This window comes from Otolemur garnettii, unplaced genomic scaffold, assembly GCF_000181295.1.
Source record: "Otolemur garnettii isolate 467f Iridium unplaced genomic scaffold, OtoGar3 scaffold00033, whole genome shotgun sequence".
Lineage (NCBI taxonomy): Eukaryota > Metazoa > Chordata > Mammalia > Primates > Galagidae > Otolemur > Otolemur garnettii.
The window spans coordinates 3,911,102-3,934,292 of record NW_003852428.1 but is presented as its reverse complement, the minus strand read 5'-3'; the positions used below and the strand labels follow the sequence as shown (position 1 = coordinate 3,934,292).

Below are 23,191 nucleotides of genomic sequence, written 5' to 3'. Positions count from 1 at the left end.
CCTCTTTGCATTTAATACCCAGAACAGCATAATGGGCCCCTGACTGCTTGTAGTTTGGCAGGTAGGCATTTTCAGTAGTTTCTCCAGAGATTGATTTCATTTAAGGACCCAAAATAGGTTTAGATCTTAAAAAGAAGTAATTGGCTTAGCTTTTTACAGAATCGTAATTACTTCGACTAGCTTTAGAAGTTAAATTTCTCAAAGTATCTGAAATGGAAAATGCATTCCTAGCTCACTGGGCTTGAATGAGGACCTCGAATCAAGCAGGGAGCATAATCATGGTTCTGAAATGACCAGATTGGATCATGTTGGGTGCATCTAACTATGGAGATACAGATACAGACATAGAAATAAAATCTTTCCTTAAAAGAAAAACTCAAACAACTTTAGTTAGCCTTAAAAGGCACAGCCATTTATATCTCACTATGGGGAAAAATGGATTATTTGGGTTTAATCTGTATTCAGAGGCAGATTTCAGGAAAAAATAGCTAAATCTATTACTTTATCTCAGACTTTGAATGCATTGTTGGTGATCTGCCTAACCTAGTTCTGTCCTTTTGAGACACTTGGTGATTCAGCCTCAATGCTTTGCCTTCGAAAACCTTTAAAGATTACTTCAAATAACTTGACCTTGGTAAGTGTTTGTGGATTCAGCTTAGTATTTCAGATCTAGAATTTGTGGACTTAGTTTCTCACCATGATTCCTTCCCTACTTACTGCTACTTTGTAGAACAGTTCAAGACTTGCTCTAGTCCTGTGCACAAAGCATGAACAGGTTTGCAGGTGTGTGTGCGGCCAGACTGATGCTGGGGCATGTGAACTGAGCAGGTGCACAGAGCTTCACTCTTAGAAGGTCCCAGCCTTGTGTAAGGCTCTTCTGTTGCCATCCGAAATATCTTATTTTTTGTTAACATGCTGCCTGACATTTTAATTTTCCAACAAACTCCACTGATTATGTAGCTAACACTATGTATGGGCAAGACAGACATGGTTTTGAATCTAGGCCCTGCCAATTTCTAGTTGGATTAATGTTATAAATTTAGAATCGAATTAAGTATTGACTCTAAATAAATCATATCAAATCCCAGTTTTGCTATTCCCTATTTTGTTACTGAAATCTTCAGAACCTTACTACTTCTCTGTGAAGTGCAAATAATAATAATATTATCAGGAGAAAATAACTTTAAAAATTTAAGAATGATACCTGGCACATATAATTAATGTTAACTATGATTACTGAGATATACTTTGGCCACTTCATCTGTAAAAGAGAAGTAATAGTGTCTACCTATAAGTTTGTTGTTAAGATGACATGGTTTAATATGCACCCAGAATTCAGCACTAATCATAATTCATAGTTTCCAGGCAACAAATTTAATACTTTTAATTTTTCTCACATAACACCTTTAGTTCATAATTCTAGCACATTTTTATTGGTTAATATGAAATGTAGATTTATGGGTGCTGGTGATAAAATATGTCACCCCCAATCGCATCCCTTTGGTAAAAGGATTATTTTGAGCTAAAGGCAATTTAGAAAAAAAGCAGCAAGGACATGAAGGGTTCTCCGACCCTTTTTCTTCCTGAAGAAAAGAGATAAAATCCTCATATGGAAGATATCCTTTCTATGCCAAGGAAAAATAATAGAACAAAAGGAACATTCTTATCAGCAAAGATTGGAAATTGGAGCAGAGAAAATGCTATCCAAACAGAGCTCGTTAAAATATTTTCTCTATTTACCCTCCACCTACATAGACTTTTCCACAATTGCCTCTGTTCATCCTGCGTAAAAGCACTTCCTCGGTCTTCATTTCCTTATTTGGGCTCCTGTGCCGTGTAAAATTTTTAATTATATAAATGGGTGTGCATTTCTCCCTTTAATCTCTTTAATGCCAATTTAATTATTACCCAGCCAAAACCTGCAGTAGAAACAGGTAAAATTTTGTTTCTTCTGCAATACCTATAGACACAGGAAATAATGAAAAAACATTGTCAGTGCTGAAAAGTCTTTTAAAAACTTTGATTAAAATTACCCTTCATGTGTGCAGTGAAAATAAATTATTTTAACATAAGTTAAAACCTGTGAATATACATTGAGATATATGAATAAAGTATGTACAATACATCAATACATAAATAAGTATATGTTATATACATGAAATTCATCTTACTGATTTCAGCAGCTATAACAGTAAGATTGTGCCATTGAGATAGTTCACGGTCAAGAGGTTTTGATGTGTAAAGTGATCCATTTCCAGAATGTATGTTAAAGATCCTGTCAAGGTCAGTATGCCGATCCAAGGAAAATCTGAATGTACAGGGTAGAGAAAAATACATGGAAGTATTATTAACATTTTGAAGGAGAAATTGGTGAAATGTGCTGAATACACACACACAAACATTTATCACTGATAATTGCAAGAAAGAAGACAGCATTGAACTAAAATATAGATTATTTAACTGATTTATCAGCATCACACATACTCATTCCCCAAAGCATCAATTGGCACATTGTTGTGCATTAAGATGTTAGTCTCCAGAATGTTTGTATTATTAAAATAATTATCTATTGGCCTGAACATTCAACTGACTTCAATGCATTTGGCCACAAGTGATAACATTACCCACTGGCTTTGAGGATTGTACTGAAGAAAAACTGTAAGGCTGTATTGCACAAGATCATTCCCAAAAGCTGTTTTTTTTTTTTCCTGTTGTCATTAGTGAGAAAACTGTAGACTTTAGTTTCAACAGTGTAGGTGAAGCCTGCTAACCACCATGAAGTTATTATGGGCTTCATGGTTGCATCGGTTTCTTAATCACATGTATCATTATATAATGTATAACTTTTAACTCATGATCTTTTAAAAATAGAAAATTGGGGGGCATGAGTCTTATATATCTGTATCAAATACATTCTATATGTATTTTTAAATAACAATGAACTATGGTGCAAAGTGATGGTAAGTGCAGTGTTGAACGTCATTCTAAAGGCGAACACTAGGTTTATCAATTTCACTGATGAAGTTGAAATAAATCTCATTATCTTTACCAAACTACAAATAAAGCATTTGTAGTTTTTATCATTCACAAATAAAGCAAATACTTGTATCTCTACCCACAGAATAGTTCTTAAATTTCATCACAAACTGACAAAATTATTTTACTATTGAAAGACACAACATAAATTTCCCCTCCTCCTTGTAGTCTTTCATGATTATCTAAAGAAGTTAATTGCTTCCTTCTGTCATAAAGCATCTTGTACCATCCACTCTTATATTTGCCATATTGTATTCATTTCCTCTCACATTTCAAACAGAAAATAGGACATGAAAATACCAAGCACTTTAAGATAGTAGCTACTCAATGAATATTATTTAATTCTCATACTGAATCTTCTTCCCTAATAGATAAACTGCTTGAGAAACCCCTTGATATCTGATAAGGTGATCTGCAAACATTTGTTAAATGAAAGTAAGAATGACTGAATTCTTTGGCATTTTAGCGAATAATTGGCTCCCCTACTTCTGTGGTAATATGAGATAAAGTTGCAATATGCAAATAAACCAACCATGCATCCCTGACATTTACAAATCCACTTCATGTGTGTTCTTTCTTAATTATTTCTTGTTATTCAGAGAAATAATGACAGAATTTAGAAGATTATGTGACATTACCTAAAAGATACACAGACATCACAGCTCTGCTTTCCAATACAATTGAAAGTATAATTATGTTCTGCTACTCTCTACTGTCAAATTATGTATATTAACTTTCATTTTTTCCCTTTAAAATCATTTCCATGGTACCATTTAAGCTAATCTCATTGATTATTGCATTAATATTCTTCACAACAATTTGACTTCATTTGCATTTATGATGCATCCCAATAATACATAGAACTAGTAAAGTTATTTTATTTCTTTGAATAGATGTGTGCATATACTATCAAAAGAGTAACATCCAAGAACATTCATTTCCACATTCTACATCAAGTTAATACAAAGTATCCATCAACCTTAGTAAACAATGAAGTCATTAATTATGCATACTTTCCTCCCGATCTCTAGACCTGTATCCTCAATATTTTAACTTATTTTATTATATACTCAAAGATATATTTTGACATATAATAACCATCAGTCTATAGGAGGAAGCAAATCTAATTTATTGTATGAAGATATATCTTGATATGCAGTTTAATAATGCTAGTTGATATTAATTTGTCATCAATTTTTTTTATATTTTCAAAAATTAATTTTGAAAATCTAGAGCACAGAGCACACTCTGCTAAAGTCAGTTAGAATCTCTCCTGAGGAAGTGCTTGACAATTAGTTAATAGGGAGAATTGCATTATATCCAATTAATTGCATATATTGATTCTATAAAAGCTTCCAAGAAAAAAATTCCAAGGAATGCAGCAATTTAGATGGAGATAAATGAATTGGGGAAGAGACCTTTATGGGAAAGTCACTCTGGCAGATAGAAACTCTCCGTGTGCCCATACTCAGGTTTCCTCTGCCCTGATGCAGCCTATGATGCTGGATGTGACTCGAAGAGGACATACTTTGTAAAATTACACAAATAAAAGAGTAATTTATGTATACTTATAAAATACCTGACTTGACAGAGAAATGGCAGACCCTACAGAATTTTTAACAAGTCTAGCTGGAGTCCCATGCACATGGAATTGGAGGTTCCCTGCATATGTATCTGTATAGGGTAACAGTAGAGTGTGCTCAGAAATTGCAGAATAACCACCTGAACTCACACTTGACTGACTTATGTGGAATGACAGGCAAATCAAATCAGCCTGCTGAGATCTGAGAAAACAAATGAAATCCCAAACACGGGATGGAGTAACAGTTAAGTCACCATTCCTTCTGAGGGTCAATATTGTGTGTAGATATTTGTATTTATTCAAAGCGATAGAAACGACAATGAAAATTTTGCGTCTTTCATCTTTATGTGTCTTATGTCATGTGTTTTTAGGCTGCCATAAAAAGGAAAAGCTAAAAAAATAGAAATGATTCTAATCTTTCTGAGATAGTTTTGAAGTAGGAAAGAAAAACAGAGTAAAAAAAAAAAAACTTGCCACTTTGAGGGCTGGAGTATAAGGGGAGTTTCTACAATAATAACATAATCATGGTACAGCCTTTTAATCACCTTCTTTTTCACTGTAAAACTTCTTTGCCACAACCTCACATAGTGTTTAATAACTTGAAAGCACAAAAACAGTGATTTCATTGCACTGTAAACTCACAGTTGACTTAGTGCCCTTGATCTTTACCAGGGGTCAGAGCAGCAAGTACTGTAAGACGACAATCAGATCATATAAGCCAGGTTTCAGCCTAAAGGGCAAGCAACGGGAAAGCACACTATGCAGCTTATCCAGGCCACCCAGAAATCCACCTGAAACCCTGGGCTCTCCCATTGTGTGCACATCTCATGGAGAGACCCTGGGACCTTTCAGTGTGCTAAATACTTTCAATATGATTTCACACCCCCCATATGTATTTAACTTCCACTCCGTTTCATTTAAAACTCAGGCATAATTACCTGATGGGGCTGGAAATAGAATCTGGGTCCCTTGCCATAACAGTACCAATAATTGTGCCCACTTCAATATCTTCATGAACCTCGAAGAGATAGGAGGATCTGCTAAAAACAGGAGGTTCATCCACGTCTTCTATGGAGATTTTCACTATTGTGGTGTCCTTAAATGGTCCTAGGTAATAAAAACGTGGATCCACGTGGGTATTTTCTGCTTCAACTTTCAGAGTGTAAAGTCTTCGGCTCTCATAGTCTAGTGGCTGAATAAAGAAATAAATCATTAAATTAGAGTGAGGGAAATTAGATGATATGTTTCCTCCATGTTACAGCAGGATTTTTAAGCCCTGCTTAAGTTCTGTAAAGTTGTTAATTAGTTACAAATTAAAAAGTAATGCAAATAATAATATAATATTTATCTACCTTTTAAGATTCAGCTTTTATTTTTTATATGTTGAACATGTAATACATTGGAACATATGAAAATGAGATTTTACACCTTGGAAAGATTGAGATGGATATTCATAAGGTGGTAATTATTTACAAAAAATAAGCTAATGGGTTGTGTATGTGCATGGACTGAGGTATTGGCTACAGCTAAATTTTTCTGAGCAAAATAATTCAATTATCTCTCAAAATTTATGTTGTGATAGTTCTGATGTAAGGAGCTTGTAGGATGATATAAACTTTGAAAATCTGAACACTAACATAAAACTTTCAACAGTTATATGAAACATTCAAGATCAGAAAAACCTTATATGATAACAGAGAAAACTTTTCATAGTAATGTGGTAATTAAGTTATGTTATGAAACAGAAGGTGAGGTACTTGATACAGTTTAACTTTCACAAGTGTAAAATCAAGTACCTCACCTCTCACTTCCTTTAAAATGTTTTGTTAACAGATAAAAGACATGGTTGGCTCCCATTCTCTCAATCTTCTTTTTTATCCTGAGAAACAGCAAATTCTATTTGCATTACTGTCACTACCTGGTCATGAAAAACAAGACTACTGCTTTGCCCTCTGGGGGTCAATGTCTATCTAATAACGGTTGTGTGCCACGTGCTTTGCAAAAAAAAAAAAAAAGAATCTCAGCATAGTTTTATTATTGACCAACGCCTCAGTGTTTACTTTGTATATGACATTCATTAGACCCTACATTTTTTTTTTTTTTTTTTTGAGACGGAGCCTCAAGCTATCCCCCTGGGTAGAGTGCCATGGCATCACGCTCACAGCAACCTCCAACTCCTGGGCTCAAGCGAGTCTCCTGCCTCAGCCTTCCAAGTAGCTGGGACTACAGGAGCCCACCACAACGCCTGGCCATTTTTTGGTTGCAGCCATCATTGTTGTTTGGCGGGCCCGGGCTGGGGATTTGAACCCGCCACCTTAGGTGTATGTGGCTGGTGCCTTAGCTGCTTGAGCCACAGGCACCGAGCCTAGACCCTACATTTTAATGTGCCTTACCTGTATTTCCTCATTATAGTACTGAACTGATTCTATAGTAAATAGTTACCTTTAGATCATATAACTGAGCTTATATTACCAGAAAATATTTAATTTATACAGCAGAAGGAAAAATGTGAACAATTACATTATTTTCCAATCTATGCATCTGTTTTATTAGTAACTCTATTGATTCCTACATCTGGATAGATAGCTCGGACTTTTTATGTACTGTGATGACTTATTGCCATCATTAGCTATAACGCTATTTTTAATTAAGCTGTATTTTATTAACATAACTCAGTGACATAATCACACATATACTAACTTGCCTTTTAAATTTTGTAAAAATCTTGAGATTTCATGTTTGACATGACAAAAATAGTGATAAAATGCTTAAGTCCTTTTTATTTATTTCCTAATGACATTTTTGAACACGATAGTGATATTTCTTAATAGATAATGCATGAGTGGATAGTATATAAGGACATCTCTGCTCTTGAAACACACAGATGTTTACTGGCATGGACGCTGTGCACCTTTTTCACCGTGATGATGCCTTCCTGTGTGTCCTTCTCGGTGATGATGTCAAACATGTCAGTTCCATCACCATCGATAATTCGGTATTCTACTTCGGCGTTTTTCCCTGTATCAGCATCAGTTGCTTTTACACTTCCAATGGCTGTGCCAACCGGAGAGGATTCCAGAACCCGGAGATGGATAGTATCTGTAAAGTATAAAGAAAAGAAGACAGAGAGAGAAGAGAAGGGAAGAGAGAAAGAGAGATTTCTTATATACATTACTTTTATATACCATTTATAAAAGCAAAATGTGTACAAGTTTAATCACTATATTAGATGTTGACTAAAGTGTTGAAATCACATAATATGGGCATTAAGTTCTGGAAACAAGAAAAGAGGAACTTTGAAAGCTTTTCTCTGTGTGTATTGAGAATAACAGGAACGAACCCCTAATACTATCATATGTACTGTGTGTGTTTATACAATCACAAACGGCAGCATATATGGTGAATGCTTCTATTTAATCGTTCTTACTATGCTACATTTAGTTATTTACTACCTACTGATTTCATCTATAAAAGCAGAACATTACAAAATCCCATGAAATCAGGCATAATGAATAGTAATCCTCTTTGTAATTGTGACAGCAGAAACAAAGGCTAGTCTGTGGGAGAGATATAAAGATGCCCTTCACAGGGTCAGGGCAAAAACACTAAATTCTGACAAATTCTCCTTCATTACAGAGCGAAACAAGAATTTATCTAAGCCCTTGGTGTATCTAGAAGTGCTAATGAGATTTATGTTTTAGCACCTGATCATAAACTACGTATTTCTGACAGATTAATTGACCTGAAGAACGCTTCTGATCATAGCACCTTCTTGCTCATAAACCTTAAGTAATTCTCCTTGGTATACGTAATAAAGTCCAGACCTCTTAGCCTGAGTATATTTTTCCTATGTTTCCTGTTTTACTTTTCACCACTTCCTTGGACGACTTGCACCAGACTGCACCTTGCAAAACTTTTCTAGTCAAAATTTACTTTGTTACATCACTTTTCAGATTTTCCTCATGCGACTTCCCTCCCATAAAAATCCTTTCTCGTTACCCTCATATCATTCTAATTCAGTTTACCAAATCTGATAAGATGGCCCTGTTCAGGGATGAACATTTTAGAAGGTAAGCCAAGCCAAGGCGAGAGGCTTCAAAGGAAATGAGCCTGTTGATCTCCTGTACTCAGAAATCTACCCCCAGACCTGTGAGGAAATAAATTTGTCTTGTGTAAGCCACCAACGTCTGTGGGACCTTGTTGCGGTAACCCTCACGAGTGCAGGCAGGCACGTGAATTTACTCAGTTTTGGAATCATTTCTTGAGAGACATCATTAAAACTGAGTTTCCATCACATCACAGTTTGTCTAACGACCTGTATTGTTCTGCGTCTTCATTCCATCCGTCTCTGGTAACACCCTAGTGAAAGCAATTCTCAGTTCATTCCTTTGTTACTGCCTTACTGCTGCTCTCTGCCGTTGCTGCTGCTTCTCTTTGCATTACCTGTGCCCTGGATGTTCCCATACCTCATTTTCTCGTTTCCTTCAGGTGTCTGCTCAACTGGGAACTGGAGCTTTCGCTAACAGCCTGACTGAAAATAACCTTAAGGAAAACACACTCCTAGTCACTCGTCCAATCAATTACCATTGCTAGGCGTTATATTATCTACTTACATATGTGTATGTAGCATGAGAAAGTAATAGGAAAAGGCAATGGAAAACAAATGTACTTTTTCACCAGTATATTCCCATTGGGCCCCTTTGATCGTAGTACCTACTATGTAAGAATTTTGATGTTGGATAAAGTATTTGTATATTGCATATTGGATAAAAGCTTCTTAAGGCATTTACTAGGTCCTGTGCTTGGACAAATCCAATCAATTCTTAAAGACTCTTAGTCCACCCTGCCGGCCTGCTACCCCTTTGAAAACATCAATTTTATCAATAATTACTCAGTGCTTCAAAACTCTTTATTTGCTTCCATGGTAGTCAGAATAAAATAAATAGGCTGGTCCTTCATAATGTAGTCCCTCCATTCTGCCAGTCTGTTAACACTGAGCTCTTCTGGATCTTTCCTACATGCTTTTCTTATTTAAGACAGTTTCCCTCTTTATGAAAGATTTTCCATTCAAGTCTGCCTGGCATCTACATACTCTTCTTTGTGACATAATCCTATGATTTTGCTTGATTTCATTTTTTTAATAAAGTCAAGTAAAATCTGGTTTCTGGTAAAATCTTCAGCACCAGGTAATAATAATATGCTCTATATTCTTGAATGTAGAGCATACATGAAAAGCAGCCAGACTGATTTTTTTGAAATTAATGACAAGTTAATCAAACAAAAAAAAAATGTATGAAATATGTAACAAAAAATACCAAAAAAGATGAATGATTTTATATATATAAAACTTGAATGTACCATATAGAAAATATAAATTATTTTCAAGCAGCCATGAAGCATTTAACTCAATCTGATCAAATACTAAGTGAATGGTAAGTTTGAATGAATTTTAATAAACTACTAAGTTCTCTGACCATGTTAAAATGAAGGTGGAGTTTAGTACAAAAAGGATAGACTCAAATCCTCATAGTTTTGAAAATGGAAAATAAAGAAAATTAACAATAACTCTTTATGGTTAAAAATGGTAAAACATTTAAATACCAAAAAGGAAAGAAACAAAACACCCACCACTGAAAAGTAATGAAAAGCAATTAAAATAGGTGAGGCAGAGACAATAATACTAAGTAGAGAAGATAATTTATGATTTGATGTGCTTATATCTGGGTGTAAGAAAGAGATGCTAAAATCAATGAGTTAAACATTAAACATGCTACAGTAGAAAAGAAAGACATTATAACAACACAGCCAAAGAATAAGAGGGCATAAAAAAGATGACAAAAGTTAATGAAGTTGAAAACAAAGACACCTAAAAGAAAATTAAAATCCAAAAGTTTTTTTTTTTTTTTAAAGGTTCACAATATGAACATATATCTGGCAAGAATGTTTATGGTAAGGAAAGAAAGGGCAAAAAGTAATAGTAAGAATTTGACCAAAAGAGAACATAACTGCAGATAATATCAAGATTGTGGGGCGGTGCCTGTGGCTCAGAGGAGTAGGGCGCCAGCCCCATATGCCAGAGGTGGCAGGTTCAAACCCAGCCCGGCCAAACAAAAAAAAAAAAAGATTGTGAAGGTTAGAGAATATAATGAACGCTTAAAAGTCAGTAAAACTGAATATTTAGCTATATTGATAAATTTTTAAAAATAATGAAAATTATACCAAAACCTACTAAAGAAGAATAAAGCATAATTTAAAATGTTCTACTCTTCCCTCCCAAATACAGTTAGCTAGCATAGTTTTCATGGAACATTTATGCAACAGAATATTCTACTCTTCGGCAAAGTCTTCTTGAAAAAAGAAAAGGTGTAACTCTTTCCTAAATTATTCTATAAGATCAATATGTCCCAGATACAAAAAAGAAAACAAACAAACAAGAAGTAATCACTTTTCTATTAACTAAATTCTTGATTTTGGTCAGATTTCACCAGCTTTTCCATTAAAGTCATTCTTTTCCAGAAATGTCACTTTGCAATCAGTTATCCTGCGTCCTTGCTCTCCTGCTGCCTGTGAGAGCTCTTCAGTAGTTTTCTTTTTGTCTTCGTGACTTTGACCCTTCTGAAGAATTCTGGCTTATTTATTTTGTAGAATACCTTTCAACTGGGTTCTGTGTAGTATTTTATCATTAGTTATGGTTACACATTTTTGTCAAGGTTATCACAGAAGTGCTCCCTTCTCAGTGTGTCATATCACGTTAGAGAGTACAAGATGCCAGTATGTCTTATAAATGATGATATTAACCTTGATCACCAGGTTAAGGTGTTTCTGACAGTTTTCTCCATTGTTACATTACTAATTTTTTCTTCAAAATTAATACATATTTTGAGGGAAATACTTGTGTATGCAAATATCCTGTGTCTCCCTAACCATTTGCTCACTGGGCTGGGTGCAGGGGCTCATGTCTGCAATCCCAACATTTGGGGAAGCTAAGGCAAGAGGATTGCTTGAGCCCAGGAACTAAAGACAAGCTTGGAGAACATAGTGAGATCTCTCTTTTGCAAAAATTTAAAAAATTAACTGGGCATGGTTGCACTTGCCTGTAGTCCTAGCTGCTTGGGAGACTGAAGCAGAAGGATCACGTGAACCTGGGAGTTTAAGATAGCAATGACCTATGATATCAACACTGTACCCCAGCCTGAGCAACAGAGTGAGAACCTGTCTCAAAAAAGAAAGAAAGAAAGAAAGAAAGAAAGAAAGAAAGAAAGAAAGAAAGAAAGAAAGAAAGAAAGAAAGAAAGAAGCTTCCCATTAATCTTAGCATCAATTGGTGACCTTGCCTTTATTTAATACTAATAAAGTTTTCTAATGGTGATTTTCAATTTTCTTCATTCAGTTCCACATTTATTATTTGAAATTCTGTAAGAAGAATTCAAGAAGACTTCTTCTGTAAAGAAGTGCCCTTTATCTCCCATTGATTGTTATTTATTATTTACTTACATCAATATAGACTCAAGGACATTTATTTTATTTGATGTATTAGAATTCTGTTTTTCCTTTGCTATAAATTCCTACACATTCACCCACAGGCTAGGGTTTTCAGGGTGGGTCTGGAGCCTTTTCTACATTCCTCCATCATTCTTTTAGCAAACTTCCTTAATTTCTGGCATCACAAAATGTAGCAAATTTAACTTTTATTTTTCTATCCAAGTCCTAAAATCAGCTATGTTTCCAAGTAGTATTGGTTTCTTTTACTGGAAAAAATATATATATATATGTTTTAATAGTTCATTATTCAGAAATCAAATAAAATATAACTCTTGCTTTATAATGTATAAATATGTCACAAATCCAAAAGGAAGGTAACTATTTGTAATTTTAAAAAGAAATATAATTATGTTTTTAATATAAAAATTTAGGTAACAATGTTATTATCTTTTAACACGTTGATCTTTGTTTAGAAATCAAATTTCTGTATCCTTCAAAAGATATTTGATGTGCTATGATTTATAATATTAGCATTTAAGATTTTTTAGCCTAAAAAAAATTCTCTACAGGAATAGAATAAAAGTATCTATTGTGAAATGGAAACCTTATACTATTAAAACTGATGACACATAACTTGATTTACAGGATCATATTTGTAAAGGAGTTGTACACTTTTGTTTAACTATTGTTGCTGAAAAAGGCCTGGAATTGCAGTCCACTGACATGAAGGAAGACCCTAGTACCCAAACGCTGGTTGTCAGTACCAGTGCTTCTCACTAATATAAACTATGTTGTTTTGTAGATCTGTTGTTTCTAAGCTCAAAGAATGAATAAAAAGTGAGATTGCTCTTTCTGAGACAGAAATTAAGTGAGATATAAAAAATTAGCAGGATTATAAGAAACTACAAGGAAATCAATCAACTTGCTTCCACTAACCAACATTTCTAAAATCGGATCATCAATAAGAGGATAATAATTAGTTAATTAAAACAGGTTTGGTTGCTGGAAGTGGAAACTAGATAATATAGTTCAACCTTTTATCTGAAAGGCAATATTTGTGGAATATAGGTAGAGACAGAAATGGGCATATGAGGAGAGATACACAAGCCCCAAACTGAAGAGAAAAAAAAAAATGGAAAGCCTAAAAGCCCCCTTGGCCTGAGGATATCTGACATTTTCACAAAAGTGACCTTCATTTCTATGGCCTCTTGAAGCAATAAGAACAGCGACCAAAGTTCAGGGTATCCACCAAGTGGTTACTCAAGCAGCAAATAGACACAACAGTGAACTAAAACTCAAGAGCCTTGTGCTAGGATAAGATAAAACAATAAAAGCCACCCTGGACAATATTTTAGATACAGAGACTGGCCTCAGAGGATCTATACTTCTGTAAACATAGTGTAACTTTAACTGCTAGGGGAGTGGATGACACTACACATACACACCAGATGAGGAGATGGGTCAGAATTACTTGAGGGAGAATCAACATCCTGACCAGAAAATCCCTGAGTTTATCCTGCCGGGAAAGGTTCTTCCTGGCTGCCTCTCCCCATACCTTTCTCCCTCACTTGTGCCTTTTACAAAAACAAGAAACATGAAAAGCTCGGGGAAACTGTAGTATAGTTCGGTGAAAATATATTTGTAAATATTTAGCTGCTAAAGCTATAAAATAAGGTAAATGGTGAGGTCAGCTATCTCAGGGTATGGAACATGCCAAATGTTTGTTGAAGACAGAGACAAAAACACATATACACCTACGTATACACTATGTATATACACCACAGATGTACATATTTATAGAATATAGATACATATGTTCATATATATGTATATGAATAGATGATAGTCTTAGCAAACTAATAGATCTTTAATAGTTTAATGCAGTTTATTATCCAACTCTTTATAAATAAAAAAAATTCAGCCCTACCTGAATGTTGTAGTTTTCTCTACCTTGAAAATCTCAAGTTCTCCCTTTCTAATTAATATTATAAGCTTTTTCCTTTTCTTGATATGTCTCAAAATTAACTATAAAATACAGAATCATATCTGTACATTAATAAAATTATTTTATTGCCACGGGGAGTTTTAACCTCCATGAAAGAACATTACACTGAGAGATGGATATTGGCACTTTATCCTACAAGGGACAACTTTTATTTTTTTTACACATGTAAAATTTTTGTTAAAAATTCTCAATTTGTGTCTTTTTAGGTTTTCTACAGCAATCTTAAACTCACAACAAAGTATTTTCAAAACTTTAGACAATTTAAGTAAATCTTTTTATGCTATCTAGCTAGAAAAGGATTTCTAAAACAGGATAATTAACACAGCTTGAAAAATCAATTGATACTCTTATTAAAATCTTCTATAAAAAAAGACCGTGTGGAAAAAACATGAAACATGAAAGACAAAGAGAAGGTCATTTCGGAACACATATTAACAGATGCAGTATGTCTTAAGTTCCATAAGAAAGTAGAGATTACCTAGTGGAACAATTACTCCAGGATGCGAGTAGAAAACAATTCTCAGTGGAGAAAACAGGGAAGATAAATAAACAGAGATGAATGTACTGGCTCTAAACCAGGAAAATGCAAGTTAATGGCAGGATGTGATAGCATTTTACACCTAATAAATTAACAGAAATTAAATCTGACAAAACCAAGTGTTAAAAGCAAATGGTGGAACAAAACCTACTGCATGGAGCTGATGGAAGTTGAATTTGGCACAACTACTTTGGGAAATGTAATAGTTCTCTAGGGCTGCTGGACAAAGTACTGAAAACTAGGTGCTAAGAACTACGTGGCATAGAGCAACGGAAATTTATTTTCTCACGATTTTAGAGGCTAGAAAATTGGCAAAGCCATGCTCTCCTTGTTTAGTCTAAGAAACACTTGCTCCTGGCCTCTTCCAGCTCCCGGAGTTAGCTGGCAATTCTTGGTGCTCCTTGGCTTATGCACTCATCACTTCAGATAAATAGCCATCCTCTCTCTGTGTGTTCACGTCACCTTCCTTCTCTGCATGTTGGTCTCTATCTCCTAAATGTCTTCAATGCCTCTTTTTATAAGGACACCATTCATTTTGGATTAGGCCCTTGACTCCAATATGCTCATTTTAATTTCATTTTCCCTGTAAAGACCCTATTTCCAAATAGATCATATTCTGAGGTGCTGAGGGTTAGTTAACACTTGAACATGTATAAATACACACACACAAACACCTATATACATATATATATATATTTATATACATTATATATGGACATATGCCATATAGAATTAATGTTTGTAAAATGCAAAAAAAGAAGGAAATCCAAATGTTAAACAACTTAAGAACCAGTAGATATTTATATAATTGCAATCTCAATGTAACACAAAAGTGACAAATGTAAGCTATAATTATTGGAAAAATATAGACTATACTTAGATAACATATTTACTGGAAAAGGGAAGTTTCAAAAGATTATAGATGTGATATTGCTTTTATAAACCTTTAACAACAAGCACTTAATAATTTTTTAGGGATTTATACATACTATATAGATGCATGTCTTTTCATATACCTACTGGTATTTATAGCTATATGCCCATATTCACCCATCTCTTTATATATTAGTAAATACCCACACTCATATACACATATATCAGATAAGCCATCAGTTACTATCAGATAGAGTTACCTCTAGACTACCTAAAAGGAGAGGATGATACATGTGCATGAAAAATATTTTCAAAGTCCTTGAAATGCAATTTTGGAAATGGTGCTATTTATTTTCTTTTGCATTTATTAAATTCTACAGGAAAATTTAAAACACACCAATGGACACACATATATCACAAACAATTTTCAGGTCTAGAACTTAAAGTGTTGGTCGTGTTCCTAGTACTCAAGAAAAGCAAAAATAGGTCTGCTATTCAGAACCCACCAAAAAGACTTCAAAATTCACTGCTTTTAAATCTAAAAAAAAAAAAAAATTAAATACACAAGGAAACATGAATGTTATCAAATAAAACAAAACCACCAAAAAGCAACAATTAAAAAAACAAACAATGAAAAACAAAACAAAACAAAAAAAGTCCTCTAACTGAGTCAGGTCAACACAATGGCTCGCATTGGAGTCATCACATATAGACTACCACACACATACATATGTCCAATAAACAATGTCATAAAAATATGGCTAGAGCATAACCATAAAGTAGCTGTGCATATTTGAAAAAAGCCAAATATAATGTCTATTCAGACATTTAAAAATATAATCATTGAAGTTAAAACAAAATAATAGGTAGATTAAACCGATAAACATCTTCTGATGAGAGAATGAGTGAGCTGGAGGATACATGGAAGGAATGTACATATTTAAAAACTAATATACGGTTATGAGAAATGTGTATCAAAATGTCCATGAAGCAAGCATGCAACAGCAACCCTGATCCTAGGAAATTTTTGAGCAATGACATCAAAATGTGATGACAAAATTATTTTGAATCTTGAATGCTCACTCCACCACTACATTAACCAAGTATAGTAACTCAGTGAAGATAGTTTTAGATTCAACAGAGTCCCTTTGGACCTTTTTAAGGAACCTAGTGAATATTTATTCCAGGAAAAAGAAAGTTTAAATCAAGATATAGGAATACATTCGATTCAGACAGCTAAGAATCCAAAGTGAGAAAATTAAAAAAAGAAAAAAAGAAGGAAAGGTTAGCCAGGCCACGTTGGAACGAGAACACGGAGGGCTCTCGGATTGCATCTTTGGGTCTGCCAAATTGAAGCTGAAGCTTTCAAATTGCTCACTAAGAAATGTTCAGCAAGTTTCATGCACAAAACACATGAAAAGCACACGCCTATAAAATCTATGAAAATATAATTGCTAATGGTGATCTATAATATTCAACAGTTTAAATTAATTTTATGGGAAATGAAATGTCTGCCTTTTTCTCTTTGACCTTTGAAAACTGGGGTATGTGTTAGTAGACATATTGGCACACAACCTAAATTTTTTTTTTTTTTCAGTTTTTGGCCAGGGCTGGATTTGAACCCACCACCTGTGGCATATGGGGCCGGCGATTTACTCCTTTGAGCCACAGGCACTGCCCACAAGACCTAAATTTTAAACAGTGAACAGCTTATTGTTTCTGAAGCTTACATTTTAAAAAATCAGGGTTTTTTTTTTATTGTTTTAGACAATAAAAAAAACTGTCAGATATACTTGGGGTCGCAGTGAGAGTGCCCTTGAGACAGAAAGCCAGAGAGGGAGGCTGACAATGTTGGGTAATCAAGCAAAAACAAAACCCCCCAAATAGAAAAACAAAAACAAACTTGCGTAGCCCACTATTTAAATTTGCAAGGGTAACCAATAAAGAAAACTAGGTGGAAAAAGTGACATAATTACATTTAGCGGAATAAATGTCATGTAACTGAGTTCCATTTTCATTAAGCATGAAAGGAAGTCAGTAGGTAATGCAGAAAATATCTCAATAAATAGCAAGATGATTATCATTTAGAGAGTTGCAGCTTAACCCTTAGAGTAACTATTTAAAGTTATTTTCTGTGAGGATTAGAAGTTTGGAAAGGGTTTTTTTCATTTTCATGCATGTGCACGTGCATGCACACATACACTTAATGTTTTAGTTAAAGTTATTTTTAAAAAGTTAAATTTAAAAATGATATTAGAAATGATCAGGTTATGATAAAGAGTTTCCACGATCTTCTCTTAACAGAGAGAGAGAGACAGAGAGACAGAGAGACAGAACGAAAGAAAACATGTTTCTTTGTCTCCTTAATCTTACCCTCAAATAGATTTCACTGTGAGTATTGTCTCTGGGTATTTGTCCTCTCAATATTTATTTTTAGCTTGGACTTTGAGATTGCTTGATTTGTATTCTTAGGCACATACTTAGCTTCTGAAAATCGGTCTGCTTTGAACTTGCCATTGTAGTTCTGGCCAAGTATCCCAAATTATTAATTACTTTGTTTTATTTTATGATGCTAACGAGGACAATATTCGTTACACGATGTGTTTCATTTTGGTTAGCGTTATTGTTATTCAAGTTAATTTTTAGTACCTTCAAGACTTAAACAGGGAGGTCATCATGCTTCATTGGTTCACATTATAATGAGCTTAAATTTAGTAATTTTATTGATGATGCAATATAATCATATTGATGACCTATCCCCAGTATTCTCTTCCCCACTAATTTGTCAGAAAAAATATAGGTGAGTGCTGTGTGTGTGCATGCACACATTAGTTTTTTTCTAAAGCATACATACATGTGCATATGTATTTTTCCCTAAAATGAAAATTGATTATGTGGCAACTTCCACGACTAATCTATTCAACAAACTTATTTTCCCAGCAATTTCTACTCAGTACCCTATGTACATAATTTGATAATGCTTTCTCTGGAATTATGTGTATGCTCAGAAATAATTTTTAGGACAAGATAATATGGGATCTATTTCAAAATTGGAAAGTGCATTTCTGTATTTTAAATGTATTAAAGATTGACTCATTCACACTTTTTAATTTATTTCCAAGACTGGTCTGTTGAATGCAAGCATCCTAGTTTGTAAAGCAAACTGAAATTGGTTTAACTGGGATTCTACATGCTCTCCCTTCAAGAATGTGTGCCCTGTAGGGGGAGCCGTAGCCAGGGGACTAGGAAGGTGACATAGGCTGTATTGCATATACTGACAAGGCAAAGGAGTGCCTGTCACCCGGCTTACATTTCATTTCTCCGTAAAGACATCTATTTGCATGCTTCTTATTTTTTACCTTACAGCTGATGAAGCTTTAATTATGCGGTTTGCTTTGCTATCAGTTCCAATTTATAGTTGTTTTAAATTCATTCCCAGGTGTCAGATTGAATCATCTGCTTCTCCCTTAATGTTTAGGGCAGATAAATATTACTTCCTGGTGAGCATGTTCTTCGTTTGGTTATTCACTTAAGCACAAAGGCGTGAATATGAGGAGAGAGGTGGCTGCCATTACGCATCACACACAGAAAGTTGTACTGAGCAGGTAAAACCAGAAGATAATATCGCAGACAAGACTTCCTAAGGGTTGAGCCATGTTCATAGGGCATCTTAAATGCATGCACTTTGAAACTGCTGTTAACAACCTCATACAACACCTGTATTGTCATTATTAAAGATTTTAAATGATTTGGGGTTGTATTTCTGCTTTTTCAGTATTCCAGCCTGATGTTCCTGGCCAGTTGTTCTACTAAAAATTTGATCAATAGGACCTTTGATAAATATTATATAAATAAACATATTAAAAATACCTCCAACCTAGAAATAATTGATGGCTCAATGCGAGAAAGAGACTTGGGAAGAAAGATAGAAGGTAAATGAAGTTAACAGCGATGACAGGTGACTTCCTTAGTAACAAGAAAGTGATGCCAGAAGTCAGCTGGGAGTAGTTGGGTAAAGCCAAACTACTTACCTCCAGGTTCTGAGTTTAGCAACACATAACTGCTGTTTTGTTTTGTTTATAAAAGACAATAGTGTTCAAAAAGATATAATCTGCCTTTATCTTTTGTTCTCTTCCCTTGTTATTCACAGATACAGAAGAACTTTCTCTTAGAGCTGAGATAAGACACCCATGTGTCAACGAATAATTTAACATTAGCTTAATTTTTTATTTGCTTTGTATATAATCATATTGTAACATCTCTGTGCTGCATAACAATCGTGAACAATACTCGCTTGAAGAAAAAAAACGGCACAATTATGCAGGTTTATAAACCATTCCATTGTATAATGTTTAAAAGATGTTTCTTAATGAGCTTAACAGGAAGAAATTAAAAACAAGAGAAAGCTGCTTGGAGGGAATGGCAGGGTAGTTAAGGAAATTATGCAATGCTAAATGGGCCTTCAGGAGAAAGCAGAGGAGAGCTGAAAGTCACGCCAGAGACTGAAAAACTACTGGAGCTTTGGAATTGAAGTCTCTGATGAGAGGAAAGACAGAAACCCAAATTTGTGAGCACGGGAGACGTGATCACCAACGTAGCTTTGGGCGTTTAAGTGAAATTAGAGCAAAGTGAGATGCTGCCCAGAATCTTTGTTTCCTGCTCGTGCTGCTGAAGAACCCACCACGGGAAAGCTTTTAGAGGAGGCGCCGTCGATCCCCAGAGTCCAGGGAATCCATTCGGATATATTTCTTTGAAATTATCTCAGCATTAATTGGCATCAGTAGTTACACACGATTGCAGTGTGTGTAAACATAAAAAGCATATTGGATTGGGGGAGGTTGACACAAACCTTCACTTTCATTTATCAACGCCTGACTTCATGCTGAAGACTCAGTTTCATCACAATGTCTCGCCCGAAACTATAAAGGTACAAAAAGCTCTAACCAACAGCCTTGTTTCTTCCTACAGGTAGTTTTACATCTGTATTTCCATTTCTATACCTCCTCCAGAGTACTGTCCACATTCTTCTAGGGGATACTATGAAACAGAAAGATTTCCAATTAAACCCATTATACGAAGTGCCTGGCAGTTTCGTCAAAGGCAGTTTACTACTGGAATACCTGGAACTTTTCAAGTGTGTTTTAGTATAACTTCCACCTACACGATGTCTCTGAGAGATTATAGACTTCATCACACATAGAAAATTACTTCTTTCCTCAGGCCCTCTCACAAAACATTTAGCTTTCCTGGAATCTTTTACGTCCGTTTTCCCCAATATGTCATGTATACCCCTCAGACTGACATAGTGCATGTCACTAGCTCCTAAATAGCAGTTACACCATCTTTCTGCAAGCATCTCTCAACTGAAGATGTTCAGTTTGAATTGAAATCTCTGTCTACCTCTTCAAACAAATCCTTCTGGTAGAAAGATTGAAAATATCTTATTATCGATACTCTTTCCTTTTATCCCCCAAACGTTTTGTGGATCTTGTTACTAAATTCTGTCTGAAATATATCTCAAATCTGCAGCCTCAATTCCCTCTATCCTCGACACTAGTTCAGATGCTCATCCATTCTTGCTCTTCCTATCCTGGTGGTTTACTTCACTGCTACCAAAACAATTAGTCAAAATGAGGACTGTGCCTGATTCTCCACACAAAAATGATCTCTCAGTGAATAATATATGTCCTATGTTATCTTCTCATGCAGCCCTCCTCAGGATGCCAACCCTGCCTCGTCACTCCTGATCTTGTCTTTCATGAGCGCTGTTTTGAAACAAATCACACACTGTGGAATGCCTTTATTTATTCCGTTTTCCTTAGGAAAATACTACTCTTCCCCTCCATGCCCCCTTGTCTTTCCTTCCTGGAAAACTCTTATTTAAGAAGTGGTTTTAAGGGTGGCACCAGTAGCTCAGTAGGTAGAGTGTAGGCCACATACACTGAGGCTGGTGGGTTTGAACCCAGCCTGGGCCAACTTTAAAAAAACAAAAATAGCAACAACAACAACAACAACAAAAATAGCCAGGCATTTTGTCGGCTGCCTATAGTCCCAGCTGCTTGGGAGGCTGAGGCAAGAGAATTGCTTGAGCCAAAGAGTTTGAGGTTGCTGTGAGCTGTGATGCTAGAGCACTCTACCCAGGGCAACAGCTTGAGACTATGTCTTAAAAAAAAAAAGAGAGAGAGAGACATGCTTTTAAGTAATATATGCTTGCTGATCCCCTTATACCTAAAAGAGTTTATCATTTTTATGATATAGACAATTATAGCATCAATTTATTGCTTTATTCTCCAGTTATATGTGTGCACACATGTTTATGTGTGTGTATATATATATATCTCTATGATTATATTTGTACATATATACAAAAATTCTATATATCCACAGTCATTGTCACTTAATGACAGAGATAGACTCTGAAACATGAGTTCTTTGGTGATTTCATTATTGTGCTATCATTGCAGAGTGCAGTTATGTAGGCTGGATTGGCACCACCTACTACACACCTAAGCTATATCGAATAGCCTACTGATCCTAAGCTACAAACCTGTACAGCATGTTGCTGTACTGCATGTTGTAGGTGACTGTCACACAATAGTAATGATTTGTGTACCTACGCATATCTAACCATAGAAAAGCTAGAGTAAAAATATGGTAGTTTAACATGCAACACCACTTACTGTCATATATGTGGTGTGTCATTGACTGAAACGATATTATGGGGTATATGATGGTTTATAGACAAAAGCTACAAGGAAAAAAGTGAGAGAGACAATGAGTCCAATGAAAACCACAATGTAAAAAACTAGAAGCTTGTGTGTGTGTGAGAGAGAGAGATTACGTTTCTATACCCTACCAAAATTCAAATTATTTGTGGATATATCCTATATCTTATTTCTTATTTTGAGACTATTACAATTTATTATTATTTCCTACCACAGGTCTTGGCATAGAGTAGGATTTCAGTAAGTTAATAAATCAATGCATTTTTTAACATTACAACATTATTTCTTTGTAATTTCTTTGTAAACTCTAAGCACTGGGACCTTGAAGAAAAATCCCACAAATATTTGAGGGTATTTTAGTGGTCACAGTAGAAACCCTACTATATCTAACTAATATAAAATTCACAACAGTGCTTTTGAATGTAAGTATGTTCATTTTTTTTCCAGATAATAAAATAGGGAAAAAGAGACATTTTTTAATTTTATTCCCTTCTTTCTTCATGCTGAACCATCTTCCTTGGGGGTACACCTGACAGTTGCTCTAGTTGAAAAGTGCTTGATAATTTTAAAATATGCAAATCAGCCTGGGGCCTACATTACCTTGGGATCCTCAGTAGAGGAGAGGTTGACTCTATTTACAAAGCGAAAATCAGCACTTATTAAATCAAATCTCTCTTGTACCAGGCAGGGATTATGGTAGTCTCACAGCTCACGGAGTGTACGTGTCTTAAATCCCTATGTATATCATATTGGCATTTCCTTGAAAGACCTTGTCTTATGCGAACTTGTTTATCTGCCCAAGTAGTACAATGGTGCCAGAAAAGGAGTCAGTGGTGTTTGGTCCACAGGTATCACAAACACACCAAGCAATAAAAATATGATTTTCTTGCCTTTGTATAAAAAGGCATAAACATTTTAAGAATTCATCCTGAATTTGGTCCTATAATCCAT

The 23,191-nt window shown here is 34.9% G+C and overlaps 1 protein-coding gene across 3 annotated transcripts in view; it reads right to left on the bottom strand.

The window, feature by feature from the left end:
- CDH10 (cadherin 10) overlaps positions 1–23,191 on the bottom strand; it is a 155,426-nt gene that overhangs the window by 15,344 nt on the left and 116,891 nt on the right. For 2 of the 3 annotated variants that reach the window (XM_003789535.2, XM_023513074.1), the window contains 3 exons: positions 7,530–7,717; positions 5,557–5,810; positions 2,172–2,308 (listed from right to left, as the gene is read on the bottom strand). In XM_003789535.2, coding sequence (XP_003789583.1) covers positions 2,172–2,308; positions 5,557–5,810; positions 7,530–7,717 — 579 coding nt within the window. The remainder of the gene's footprint in view (positions 1–2,171; positions 2,309–5,556; positions 5,811–7,529; positions 7,718–23,191) is intronic. The other variant, XM_023513075.1, reaches the window with a different exon arrangement.